The sequence below is a fragment of the Leopardus geoffroyi genome, chromosome D3 (genome assembly GCF_018350155.1).
Source record: "Leopardus geoffroyi isolate Oge1 chromosome D3, O.geoffroyi_Oge1_pat1.0, whole genome shotgun sequence".
Classification (NCBI taxonomy): domain Eukaryota; kingdom Metazoa; phylum Chordata; class Mammalia; order Carnivora; family Felidae; genus Leopardus; species Leopardus geoffroyi.
Window position 1 is genome coordinate 85,745,294 of NC_059339.1, and position 13,430 is coordinate 85,758,723.

Sequence of the window (13,430 nt, forward strand, 5' to 3'; positions counted from 1 at the left end):
TTTTCAATCTTACGAATTTTACTCTTATCTTTATTATTTCTGTCCTTTTACTTGATGTGGGTTTAAGTTCTTCATCTCCAAGTTTTTCTAATTGAATATTTAGATGATTGAGTCCTTTATCTTTTACAAGAAGCATTTAATTCCATAAATTTCACTTAAAGCACTGTGTTAGCTGTATCTCACAAATTATGTCATGTTTTTACTTTTGTTCAGTTCAAGAAACTTTCTAATTTCTCTTTTACCTTCTTTTACCCATAAGTTATTTACTAGTGTCTTGTTTAATTTTCAAATATTCGGACATTTTTAAGATAACTTTATATTATTGCATCTTAGTTTAATTTCTTTGTGGCTACAGAACATATTTTGTATAATTTTACTTCTTTTAAAATTTGTTTAGGCTACTTTTATGGCCCAGAACATGGTCTAACTATAAAATATTCCCTGTGCATTTGAAACAAATTGATGTTTTGTTCATGTTAGATGGGGTTTCCTATTAATAATAGTTACATAAAGTTTGCTGATAATGTTTTTTAGATTCCACATGTTTTTTTGATTTTTCTCTCTGCTTGTTCTACTGCTTACTTTTATTCCTACTTCACGATTATGGTGGTTATTAGATCTAGAACTAAATCATGACATTTAAGCTATTAATAATAACATAAATAGTATTCTAGTGTAAATTTTTCATATGTTGATAATTCCATTCACACATGAGTGTTATTTGTAATACAAACATTTTTTTGCTATGAATATCTTAAACTTCAAATGGACATAGAAAGATTAATAATTCCTGAGCTTGATTAACGAACAGATAATCTCCATTTGTTCTACTGCTTTTAAACAACTAAGCTCGTAAACAATGGGCTTTTTAAAAGCAAGATATAGTCCTAATTTTTAGTATCATAGCCAAAAAGAGACAGCCCCAGATGATCCCTACTTTTCCATCAAGACACGATTCAGACATTCCCCAATAAGGGACATGACTTTCAGCAGATGCCATGAGTAGGATTTTCTAGCCACTCATGTAGCCTTCCAGATAGTTCCAAGAGGCCACCCCGATGGAAAACAATTCCAGTGCCCATACAGCAGTCCTTCTTGTAATTCTGTCATTATAGTCTCTCAGTGCTATGCTTATAGGTATGACATATATTTTGAAATCATATATAAACATATATGTTTAAATATACATAAACTTTCATATACTTTTAAGGCTGTATGTGTTTACATACATAAACTATATATATATACGCTTTTAAACTATAAATATGATTTGAAACGTGTGTATAGTTTTTAAACATTGTTTCCTTGATGTTGACATAATCTAATTTGACATTTATCCTCAAGTTCAAAAGACTTTCAGGTTTAATGAATTCAATAATTTGTCATCATATATAACTTCACTTGTCGAAATTTTTGCTATTCCCATAAATAGCACTACTATTCTTCCAGTAAACCCAGGTAAGAAATTTCAGTTACCTTTAACTTCTCTTCTGCAGTTTCCCAGAATAAATCCACCATGGCTGATACTTACTAATATGTTTTTAGTTGGAAAGTGATTCAAATGAATAATTTATTTTAAAAGAATTTATTGCTTCTTTAAGTCAATTTAGGAAAAACTGTTTTAAACTCATGACACATTAAAAAAATATTGGGATGATCATCTAATTTCCATTACCTGGGATTACATGGTATCATATTGCTTCTAGAAATTTTAGAAAAAATACATCATTACAAAGGAAGCCAATTTTCCCTTCAATCAACAGTCAGAGCCCTTTTCCCTTTTCACTCTATAATGTGTCTGGATCATTACTCTTGTAATCATTACACTCACTGTATTACAGTTATTAGTATGTGTTTTTAAAAATTTACATAAATTCTATTATTCCATAAGATGTTTTAAAACTTACAATTTTCATGTGAATGAGATAATCCTCATTATATATTTGTACAGTTATAACTTATTATTTATCTTTGTGTATGCATATTTCACTTTAACCTGCATAAAACTAAATCCATATCTACACGTAGGCATAACAAAAAGTCAAACAAGAAATTGAATAACCAAATTTGTTATACTCGCTGCTACAGTTATGTATTTGCACATAAACAGGTATCTCAAAATTTTGGAGATTAAAGCAGCAAACCCTAATTATCTCACACTTTCCGTGGTTCAGGATTTAGGAGGCAGGTAGTGAGATGGCTGTGTTCTAGGGTGTCTCAAGAGGTTACAATCAAGATCTTGGCCAGAGACCCTCTAAATTACTAGTATAAGGTAAAATTTTTAAGCTGTAGAAAAAGAGAAAACACAAGGTAGTATAACATAAGAATAATATTGGAATAACAAGATACATAAACTATTAAATACGACTGAGCTGGAATGTTATTCAACTATAGACATTTAAAGATCACTTTAAAAAATAAAATATGGCCATATCCTTTATAAAAGATCACTTCTAAAAATAATTTCTAAGAAGGACTGAATATATGGATGAACAAGAATGCATAAAGCAAGTGCCAGGAAGAGAATAATGGCATTATTAACATAGGATAATATGAAATCTAAAGTAAAAAATATTAAAATGAAAAATGAAAAAATGCTGGGGAACCTGCGTGGTTCAGTCGGTTAAGCGCCCAACTTTGCTCAGGTCATGATCTCACAGTTTGTGAGTTTGAGACCTGCGTCGGGCTCTGTGCTGACATCTCAGAGCCTGGAGCCTGCTTCGGATTCTGTGTCTCCCTCTCTGTGCCCCTCAACCACTCATGTTCTCTCTCTCTCTCTCTCTCTCTCAAAAATAAAAACATAGAAAGAAAGAAAGAAAGAAAGAAAGAAAGAAAGAAAGAAAGAAAGGAAGGAAGGAAGAATGCAGTGGAATAGTTTATAATAATTAAAGGATAAACCCTGTTACATTTTTCAAGATGAAAGAAAAATTATTTTGTAATTTAAAAAGAGGCAAATCTTACTGTGAAAAGATAGAAAATTCATGAACCTTACTTTATATCTAGCACAGGTGGAAATACATAAAGTAAAACTTTTATACATAAAGGAAACATGATTAATCCAAGAATGCTGACAGAATTTAAGACACCTTGCTCAGATGTACACAAGGAAAATTAATAATAACTAAAGATTTAGGAAGATTTGAATAGCCGAAATCACCACAAACTGTAATCAATTCACAAATAATATTTATCGTTTTCTAACGCTAATGGAGCCTTTTAAAAACTGGACCAGGCATTGGGCCACAAAGAAAGAAAACAATTACACAAAGAAGGAAAGTATATGGTCCATCTCTTGCCCCAAATGCATCAAAAATTGTTGCACTATATGCTAACTAACTTGAATGTAAGTTTTAAGAAATTAAAAATAAAACAAGTTAAAAAATTTTTTGAAAAATAGATGCTAATCACAAAAACTTGTCTTTCCTATCTTGCCCCACCATCCCCAAGAAATATCCATCTTTCAAATCATACAAATGCTAGCATTCTTTGAACATTTTTTAAATAATGTAAGTAAAACTAAAATTGCAGTTACTTAGGAATAAACAAAATGAAGGTAAAAAATGTTAGTGCAATTAATGCCTTTTTTGGAATGTAATAAATGTTTAAAACAAATGAAAGATAAATACAACCCAAGACTCAAGACATATAATTAAATAAAATTCTGAAATTTTCAAGAACTCAGTACAGATGAGAGGAGAAATCAATGAAACACAAAACGTGGAAAAAATGAAAACTGGATCCTATGAAAAACCAAGAGTCTTTGACAAGTCTGACCATAAGGAAAGGAGAGAGTCTGGTGTATACAACACTAGGGGTGAAAGCTGGTATGTGAAAAAATAGAAAAAAAAGAAAACAATAGAAAAATAGAAAAAAAAGGTGGGGAGTTTCAGCCTCAAAATAGATTCGAATAAACAGTTCAAGGATGGGCAATCCTAATGTTAAGACTTCCTAAACGATGTAAAAAAGGAAAGAAGCTCAGTGGTTGCCACTCTCTCCTAACAAGTAATGAAGCTGAAGCTGACTGAAAAATCGACAAACTTCCTGAGATCTGGAGAAGTCAGGTCACAGGGCACACAGCTGTCCCTAAAACTGGAGAGTCAGACAGGCAGATTCAGAGAATTACTACAGACCGGAGCAGAAACTGCTATGGGAACCAGTGCCTGGAAAGGAAAACCGGAATGGTAACTGATGAGTTCATACAATTAAAGAGGCTCAGTGTGGACAGGTCTGAGTTAAAAACTCAATGGGGAATCTAGTCACTAGGGGACCGTAGTACTTTTGTGAGTTTTACCTCCTCGAGTTCTACCATATTCTCACAATATATATTGAAGAAAAATATATTGAGAGGCACAAATAATTAATAAACTATAAAAATTTGATAACTGGACTTAACGGGGGATAATTTCATATTATATGGAAATGTAAAATTACTGTGATATTCATCTGAAAATAATAGGACATTGAATGTCAGTTATACTTCAATTAAACCCACGTGCGTGCGCACACACACACACACACACACACACACATAAGTTTAAAGTGGTGTGTCAAGACAAGAGGGGCAAATCATCAGTATTTTTCTTTATACCTACAACACACAGGCAGGAGCTTTAAAAATGAAGCTTGCATTTAGCAAAACAAAAATTTTAAACTCCAAAATAAATACGTAAAAGTATAAAGATGAGCAATAAAACTTGACGAAACATCAACAAGGGCAAGAGCCAATCGGGGTTCACCTCCCTCACTACCTAATCTTTTAGCACGTTCTCAACTTTCCCTTCCGAAGGATTCTGGTCTCCGGTCTTTCTGAATCTCCATCACCCCTCCCCTAGGCCCGGCCAGTCTTCTCTGCCATCTGAGCCTCAGCAATAGTGGAGGATGGACTGAGGCAAACTTCCCTCTCCCTCCCTCCATTTTCCACGCGGAGATTTTGGATCCCCCAAAGTGCATACAATAAATAGTAGTCCCTACTTTTTTTCCCAGTCGCTTGAGGTTTGGTTTCTCAGATCTGCCCTTTAAATCATTTGCTTGCGTTTGTTAATCTATGCTATGAGAGAAGGTTCTAGATTTATCATTTCCATTTTCATATCCAACTGCCATCATTGGAACAGTGCATCTTTGCCTACTGATTTGGGATGCTTTTGATTCTGGAATCTGTTTTCTGTTCCATAATGATCTATTTCTCCATTCTCATGCAGCAGGCACTGCACTGTGTGTGTGTGTGTGTGTGTGTGTGTGCATTATAGCTATGGTATTTTGGATAACAGGTTGGGCAACTGCTTCTCATTGACAAAGAGATATGGTGAGACAAGAGATTGTTTGAAAACAAGCAACTTCTTTTGGGTTTTAGAGATTTAGAAAGAAAACTCAGTGGGCTTCAGGAAGCTGTTAGAATGTTATAGCGTCAGCTCATACAAAAAAAATTACTAATTAAATCTTAAGTGCCTTGAAACCATAATTTAAAAGACTTATTTTGATGCCTTTAAATTCCCAGGACAGTCAAATTTAAATTTTTATCCTTAGGTGATTGTCAAGGTAAGAGTATCATTCGTTAATCCAAAATATTTTCAGCAAGGATCCCAAACAAACCAACAGGTAATACACAGTACATAGTTATACCTGGTTCGGAGCTGTTTTATGGCATTATTACCTATAATTCCCTCCTGTTTCTACTAGTGAATTAATTAGCATTCTCCCATAGATATTCATCAAATCTTGAGTTGGGGCAAGCAGTAAGCATTAAAAAAAAAAACAACAGAAGACAAATATTTGCATGTAAAACATCTGCTTTGTCAGCACGAGGATTCTAGCTGTGTTAATTTAGCAATAACAATATAGCCTACAGAAGCTTTATCAGTATGGTTTGCATATTGAGGTTAATGCCCTTGCAAATGAGTTTATATTTACATATTCTATGTTGTGAGAGTTTTAAACCATTCTTCAAAAAATATTAGGTATAGGTAGCTAAGGTGATTTTGTGATACTTGAATTAAAATAACATGAAATGTTATACCAATCATTATGCTAAATTTGGATTCCATTCAATACGGTAGAACAGTGAGTTAAAGGCTGAATAATAGAAGTATAATGAATAACACACCTAGCTAGGATTTATTTTATTTGGACAGAATTCTGTAAAGGGCACTGCTTGTCTATTCTTATTCTTGACTCATATAGGAAACCTGGCCATAATGTTAAAACAAATTCTACCCCAGTATGCCTTCATGGCCACGTTCAAAATTACAGAGGTAGGATTTATTTAACCTGTGACTGGATCACGATTACAGTGAGATGATTTCCAATAAATGAAGCCAAATTTTGGGAAGAGTTCTATGTACAATTTAGTTCATGCTACAGCAGCCTAAATATAAATGAATATAATCAATACTGTAACAGAAGAATTCTGTCAAACGTTTCCAATTAACCATCCCTAACAGAACTGGTGTTACGATTATGTTTTGTGATCAAGACAATTGTTGTTTTATGTTCCTAGCTGGAACTATTCAATTTTTTTCTGGTCTGCCAACCCCTGATATATTTTTCACTAAAATGTTTATTCTTTTTTTTTTTTTTTTAATTTTTTTTTCCAACGTTTATCTATTTTTTTGGGACAGAGAGAGACAGAGCATGAACGGGGGAGGGGCAGAGAGAGAGGGAGACACAGAATCAGAAACAGGCTCCAGGCTCTGAGCCATCAGCCCAGAGCCCGACGCGGGGCCCGAACCCACGGACCGCGAGATCGTGACCTGGCTGAAGTCGGACGCCCAACCGACTGCGCCACCCAGGCGCCCCTAAAATGTTTATTCTTAATCCAAGACCTTTACTATTGTTTAATTATATGTTATTGTTTGGTGATAGACTTATTAAAAGTACAGTCATTAATACTATCTTTTTGTTTTCTGCTGAAGCCTTTCCTTCCCTCCAAGTACTCTGCTTAATGTCCACTACTGGTTTTTTAACAGAAATGGCTTTTTTTAAAATAGAAATATGCCCATGTTCTTTGTTGTATCTTTCTCTGTCACTTAGTGTTGCTTTCTATTGTAGATGATGCTGGGGAGAGTTTATAGAATCTGCTTTCTTCACAGGAAGAGTCATTTTCTCACTGAACTGACAGTGAACTCATATCAGGTATTTTGTGTAACACAGCTCCACAATTCCTGCCTGTGGGTGACGAAGCCTTCATGCGCACCAGGGGCCCACAACCTGTTTCATACCATGACGACAATAAAGAAATAGCAAAGCACTGACCCCAGCACACGTCCGTCCAGTCTGGTAGTAATGAAACGCTCCCCTGGCAGAATTTTTGGAGTGCTATTCTCTAGATACTTTGGTAACACATCCCAGAGATTAAAGAAAGGTCTTGATCGTGGGCAAAGCACAACTTTAAATTATGGAACTAGACTGTGTACTCCAAATTCATGCTTGACATCATGAACATGAATACCATATTCATAGATTCAAAGGAGAATCAAATTCCTCCTCTGAATCATTGACAAATATTTTTCAGAACCCCAAAAACAAAAGACCTGGTGGCTCAGTTGGTTAAGCATCTGACTTTGGCTCAGGTCACGATCTCACAGTCCGTGAGTTTGAGCCCCGTGTCCGGCTCTGTGCTGACGGCTCAGAGCCTGGATCCTGCTTCAGATTCTGTGTCTCCCTTTCCCTTTGCCCCTTCCCCATTGGCGCACGCGCTCTCTCTCTCTCTCTCTCTCTCTCTGTCAAAAATAAACATTAAGGGGCGCCTGGGTGGCGCAGTCGGTTAAGCGTCCGACTTCAGCCAGGTCAGGATCTCGCGGTCCGTGAGTTCGAGCCCCGCGTCGGGCTCTGGGCTGATGGCTCAGAACCTGGAGCCTGTTTCCGATTCTGTGTCTCCCTCTCTCTCTGCCCCTCCCCCGTTCATGCTCTGTCTCTCTCTGTCCCAAAAATAAATAAACGTTGAAAAAAAAAATTTTTTTAAAAATAAAATAAAATAAACATTAAAAATTTTTTTAAAAAAAGATGTGTTATAAAAATCATGTTTTTATCAGTCTCTGTAAGGGATTTCACTCCAGTGCCAACCGAATATTCCATGTATTCATTCTCCCTCTATGAAATGTCCACCTACATTGGACTTCTCTAGGCTTTTTTTTCTCCTCTTCATTCTATGGACCACTAGGGAGGAGAACTCCTGTGTTCAATTCTTTCATTGTGTGTTTGCCTGAGGAATCTCAGAAAGAGTTTTATATTGTTTTCTCTGAATAGGTCAAAGGATTAGGTCACAATGTGGAACTCCAAGGTCTAGAATAAAAGCCACAAAGTTCAGTTCACGCAGCAAAGATGATCTGGATAAAAAGTCTTTTCCTTATACTTATTCTGAATTGTTTTTGGCTATTTTTCTCCATAAAAATATTTCCGTTTGTTGACCTGTGCAACTTAAACTCTTTTCCTTCATACTTATAATTACAGATGCTGTAATGTTACATTTGCAAATGTTGGCTGACACCTTTAAATTAATAAGGAGCACACCTGTCATTTTATTTTTAATCCTTTCTCCAGAAGCTCCGCGTGTGGCTAAATCTGAAGGTGTTAATGTCTGCTGTGTGCAAAAGGTTAAAAGAGTCCTCCAAAGTAAATGGCTGTTCTTAAAATAAGATTATGTTATTTCCATATACCGTTCCTTTTTTTAAAAGAGGCTGCAGAGATTGTGTTTGGAGTTTAATAAACAAGTGGACTTCATTGTAATCAGTTTGAACAACTTAGAGCAATCGTTCTATGACAATTTCATGTATCTTATTTTGTACAAACAGCAATTCGAGTGACTCCTATATTCAATACTGTGTTAGAGAAGACACAATGTTTACTTGGCACCTCCAACTTCATATTAATATCCGCTGATAAGAGAGTAGATAACTTTTACTAAGAGATAACATAGCTATATGAAAGTGAGAATTAAGGCTGAAACTCTCCTTGGCAAACATGTTGATAAAAAAGCGAATATCCGATAAATAACAGACGGGAAAAAAGTCAAGATGATCCAGAATCTCAAATGCAGAAAAAGTTGGGAAGGTTGTAGGCATTGTCTAGAAAGTTTAGTGCCAAATGGGCTTTACTGGATAAAAATTGAGAGGAATACTTGATTTCACATCAAACTATAATCTTCCTGTGAATTAGAAACTAAATGTGTATTTCTCTTATTCATAGATGTAAACAGTCATGGAGTAGTTAGTTACCATTCTCAAATGCTACCAAAGCGAACCACCTAAGATAGGTTTTCTTTTGCTACCTGGGGCGTTGGTGCCTAGAAGATAGGACAGGTAGATAAGAAAGTTGACAAGGGGAAAATCATGTATCAAAAAATATTGAGTAATAAGTATTTCCAAAGCGATGAGAAAGGGAATCTTTTCAAGAAATTTCTAATCCAATAAAAAAAATCTACAGATACAATTAGATACATATAATTATAAATGAATAGGTTAAGTGATGGCTATGAATTGTCATGATGGGAGGGAATGGGACAGATATGAGCTAGAAACCAGAAAGGGTTAACAGAGGAAGGTGAGTGCAAATGGCCCTGGATGAGGCAACAATCAAGTGTGCAAAAATCGGAGAGCCTGAGGCAATCACACCAGGTGAGCCCTGGAAAGTAAGAATATGGGGGTGTTGTAGGAAGCAGTACAGTTGAGCTAAAATGGACAGTCTTTAAAGAGGAATGATAGAGTATAAATCTGAAATTAAGAAATCAAACACCCAGGACAAAACATGGAATGGTTAAACTAACAACCAGGTTAAAAGTTTGTACTTTGTTAAACACACACACACACACACACACACACACACATGATTCAGGATACTTGAAAAGAGTTTCAAGTGAGAGTAGCAGTAGAGTATTAAATGGATTGACATGGGGAAAAGACCAGAATACAAGAGGCCTGTTAGGAAAAAGTTAACTTAGAAGGAGATTTCAGCCCTCCCGTCCTCTTTCCGGCATCTTTCCATGCCACTATAATGGTGGGTATGAATATCCTGACAGATGCTCTCAAGACCATTAACAATGCTGAGAAGAGAGGCAAACGCCAGGTTCTTATTAGGCCGTGCTCCAAAGTCATCATCAGATTTCTGACTGTGATGATTAAGCATGGTTACATTGGTGAAGTTGAAATCATTGATGATCACAGAGCTCAGAAAATTGTTGTGAACCTCACAGGCAGGTTAAACAAGTGTGGGGTGATCAGCCCCAGGTTTGATGTACAACTCAAAGATCTAGAAAAATGGCAGAATAATCTGCTCCCGTCCCGCCAGTTTGGTGTCATTGTACTGACAACCTCAGCTGGCATCATGGACCATGAAGAAGCAAGGCGAAAACACACAGGAGGGAAAATCCTGGGATTCTTTTTCTAGGGATATAAACATTCATACAAACAAAATGCCTCACTGGGGAAAAAAAACAAAGAAGGAGATTTGAAAGATAAGTTGTTATTTAGTATCTAAATACTTTCCCTACATACTTCATACATACTTCCCATACATACTTCAAATTACTGCTACATCCTTCATAATGCAGGGAACAGAAAAGTTAAAGGAAATATGGTATCAGCCATAGTCTTAGAATGTAGAGTGTCGTAAAAATTGATGTCATTTATTTACAAATAGAAAACTTTAAACCTGTGCTTTTTTTCATATATAAAACTAATAGGCAAAAGAAATCAGCGTGGTCTGAATGGATTCATATTTTCTATAATCATCTTATTCCAATGAAGCCATTGAGAAACTGGAAATGTTCTCTGTAATCCAAAGACTAAAAGTATGTTTAAATTAACCAAAACAGATTATGATTCTTCAATTCAAGAGAATATGTGCAATCTAAATATTTTCTTTGCAATTTTTTTCTAATTTATTTGCCTATTTATTAGTTTTGAGGGGAGAAGTTTTGAACGACACTAGCATATGCATGTTTCTGAAAATTTAGTAACTTGTGCAGCTTGAGAATGGAAATCAATAAAAAATGATAGGTTCCAACAGCATCAACTTTTATTAACTCTGAAGCTAGATCATGTTTTTTTTTTTTTTTTAACGTAGCTCCAAAATTAAAGATACTTTCTTGGCAAGTTCTAGTTTCAGACTGATGTTTAATTAGTCTTAATCATTCAAACAGCTTAAACCAAATGCAATCTACTCACTTATTAGAAGAATTACAGCGGTATACTACAGGGCATTTTTGTCATATTTGACACATGTACAGATGTGACTGATTTGGCATGAGTCAGATAAATATTTTTTTTAATAATTATTTTCACCCAGTGGGAAATTGCTTCAAAAATTTGAAACCATCGGGAACATGTAAGTGTACTACCTAGGTTGAAATCAGCTGACACAGACAAGAGACCATATGCCTTTGTGTTCACACAGTATTTAAAACTTTACAAAGCCAGCTGGCTTTATCTCATAATTTAATTACATATAAAAATGTTGAGCTAAATACTGCGATGCTTGCCAAAAATTGTTTTAAATATCTTCACCCTCCTTAGCTCTATGTTATTGAATTTACATGTTTCATAACTCCTACCCTTAAAATTACTTCTTTGTTTTACAATATTAGTCTTTTAATAAAATATTACTTTGCCTAACATATTTTATTCTGCCCAATAAATTAGTGTGGATGTTCTTTGCATGATACAGCAAAATGATTTTCTGAGGGTTAGGAGGTTAGGGTGCCAACCCCCTACACAATCGAAATCTATATATAAATTTGACCCCCCCAAAACTTAACTACTAATAACCTGTTGACCAGAAGCCTTACCAATAGCATAAACAATCAATTAACACATATTTTTTATGTTATGTGTATTATATACTGTATTCTTACAAAGGAAATGTTAAAAAAAATCATGATAAAGAGAAAATACATTTACAGTACTGCGCTGTGTTTGTTTCAAAAATTCATGTGTGCCTGGACCCAGGCAGTTCAAACCAATGTTGTTCAAGGGTCAGCTGTATGAATACATATGTGAAGCGAGGAAAAAAGGGAGTTCCATATTCCAACAAAAGCCATTACAATTTAAAGATATAATATTTGACAACAACAACAAAATCTCCTATTTGATAATAAGGGAGATATATGTTAATGGAATGCATATCACAGAATTTCTATCGTATTAATGCCTATTTTCTTCTCAGTACTTCAAAAGTATGGCTGAATTTTGAATGAAGAGAGATGTCTTTGTTTGATAGATGCACCTCTGTTATCTAGTCTTTTCTTTTTAGTTACCTTTTTTTCCAGTAAGATATTATGCCACACTTTTTAAAATTTTTAAAAAATCAACATTTTCTGCCCCAGATGCTATGATTCTGTAAGTTTCTTTAAAAATGACCTTTGGCCATGGAAGACAAATGTAATATTAATAGCAAAATGAATGATTTTCTTTGTTTTATTCTCTTAAATATTTGAAAACATTTTCATTTTCTCACAAAATTATATTTTAAAAGAACTCTGGATCCTTAATATCTTCACACCATGGGAAGAAAAATACTTTCATACACTAAAGTCATGCATAATTCATTTATGCTGGAGAAAATGATCATGAACAGCATTTACAAAATAAATGGAAAATGTTTTAATGAGCACATAAAAATGTTTACTTTATAAAAACAAAGTTATAATTTTATATTTGCATGATTTTAGGAGTGCTTAATTTAAATGAATCAATTATGGAGACTTGAGTAGGAAACTCCCTTTGGATAGATATATTGTCGATATTATTTTATCTAAAATCGTATGTTTAATTTATGGGGGAGATATTACAATTTCAGAATTCAGAGAAAGATGCTCACTCTGTTTTTCTAGAACACTCTTTTTTTTTTTTTTTTTAAGTCTTCCCTCTACTTTCACTGCCTGGAAACTTAAAACCAAACATTGCTCTATTACCAAAAGTACTACTCTGCAGTCAGTCAACTAAAATAGGTTCATGGATTGAAAACTGGCTCTTACACCGTTTCTTTATTATTCAGCTTTCCCAACTTCCAGTCATTGCCCAACTGGGCTATTCACTATTTTTATATTTCTGTGCTTTTCCATCTACAGTTTTCTTTCAGGCATGGAAAGTTCTCCTTTCCGCCCTCCCCTCCCCCCAAGACATTGTGCAGCATCCATTTAAACCGATTTCAAACCATTTCTCTTTGAAAAAAGTATTTTCAATGCCATTTTCCCTTGGATAATCTCTCCTCTTTGAATCCAGCTCTTTTTGTCTCCACTGCTCATTTGGGAATTTGTTTTTCTCTGTTACTGTTGGAACTAGATGCTCTTTACCTGACTGAATGTCCTAGAACAGAGGAGCCATGTCTACTGCTGTCTTCTATTGGCCACTCTTGATATAGGCTTATGTGGTAAAATTTTGTTACTTAATTGCTGGATCTAAATTTCAGTGAATAGTTTTATTGTTCCAGTTATGCTTCAG

General features: G+C 34.8%; 1 protein-coding gene across 1 annotated transcript; it reads left to right on the forward strand.

Annotated features, from left to right (window-relative positions):
- The first annotated feature begins 9,969 nt into the window (after nt 1–9,969).
- On the forward strand, nt 9,970–10,414 carry LOC123587830 (40S ribosomal protein S15a-like). Its single transcript, XM_045457851.1, has one exon. The coding sequence runs from the start codon at nt 9,985–9,987 to the stop codon at nt 10,375–10,377; it is 393 nt and encodes a 130-aa protein (XP_045313807.1). The 5' UTR covers nt 9,970–9,984; the 3' UTR covers nt 10,378–10,414.
- Nucleotides 10,415–13,430: the final 3,016 nt, after the last annotated feature.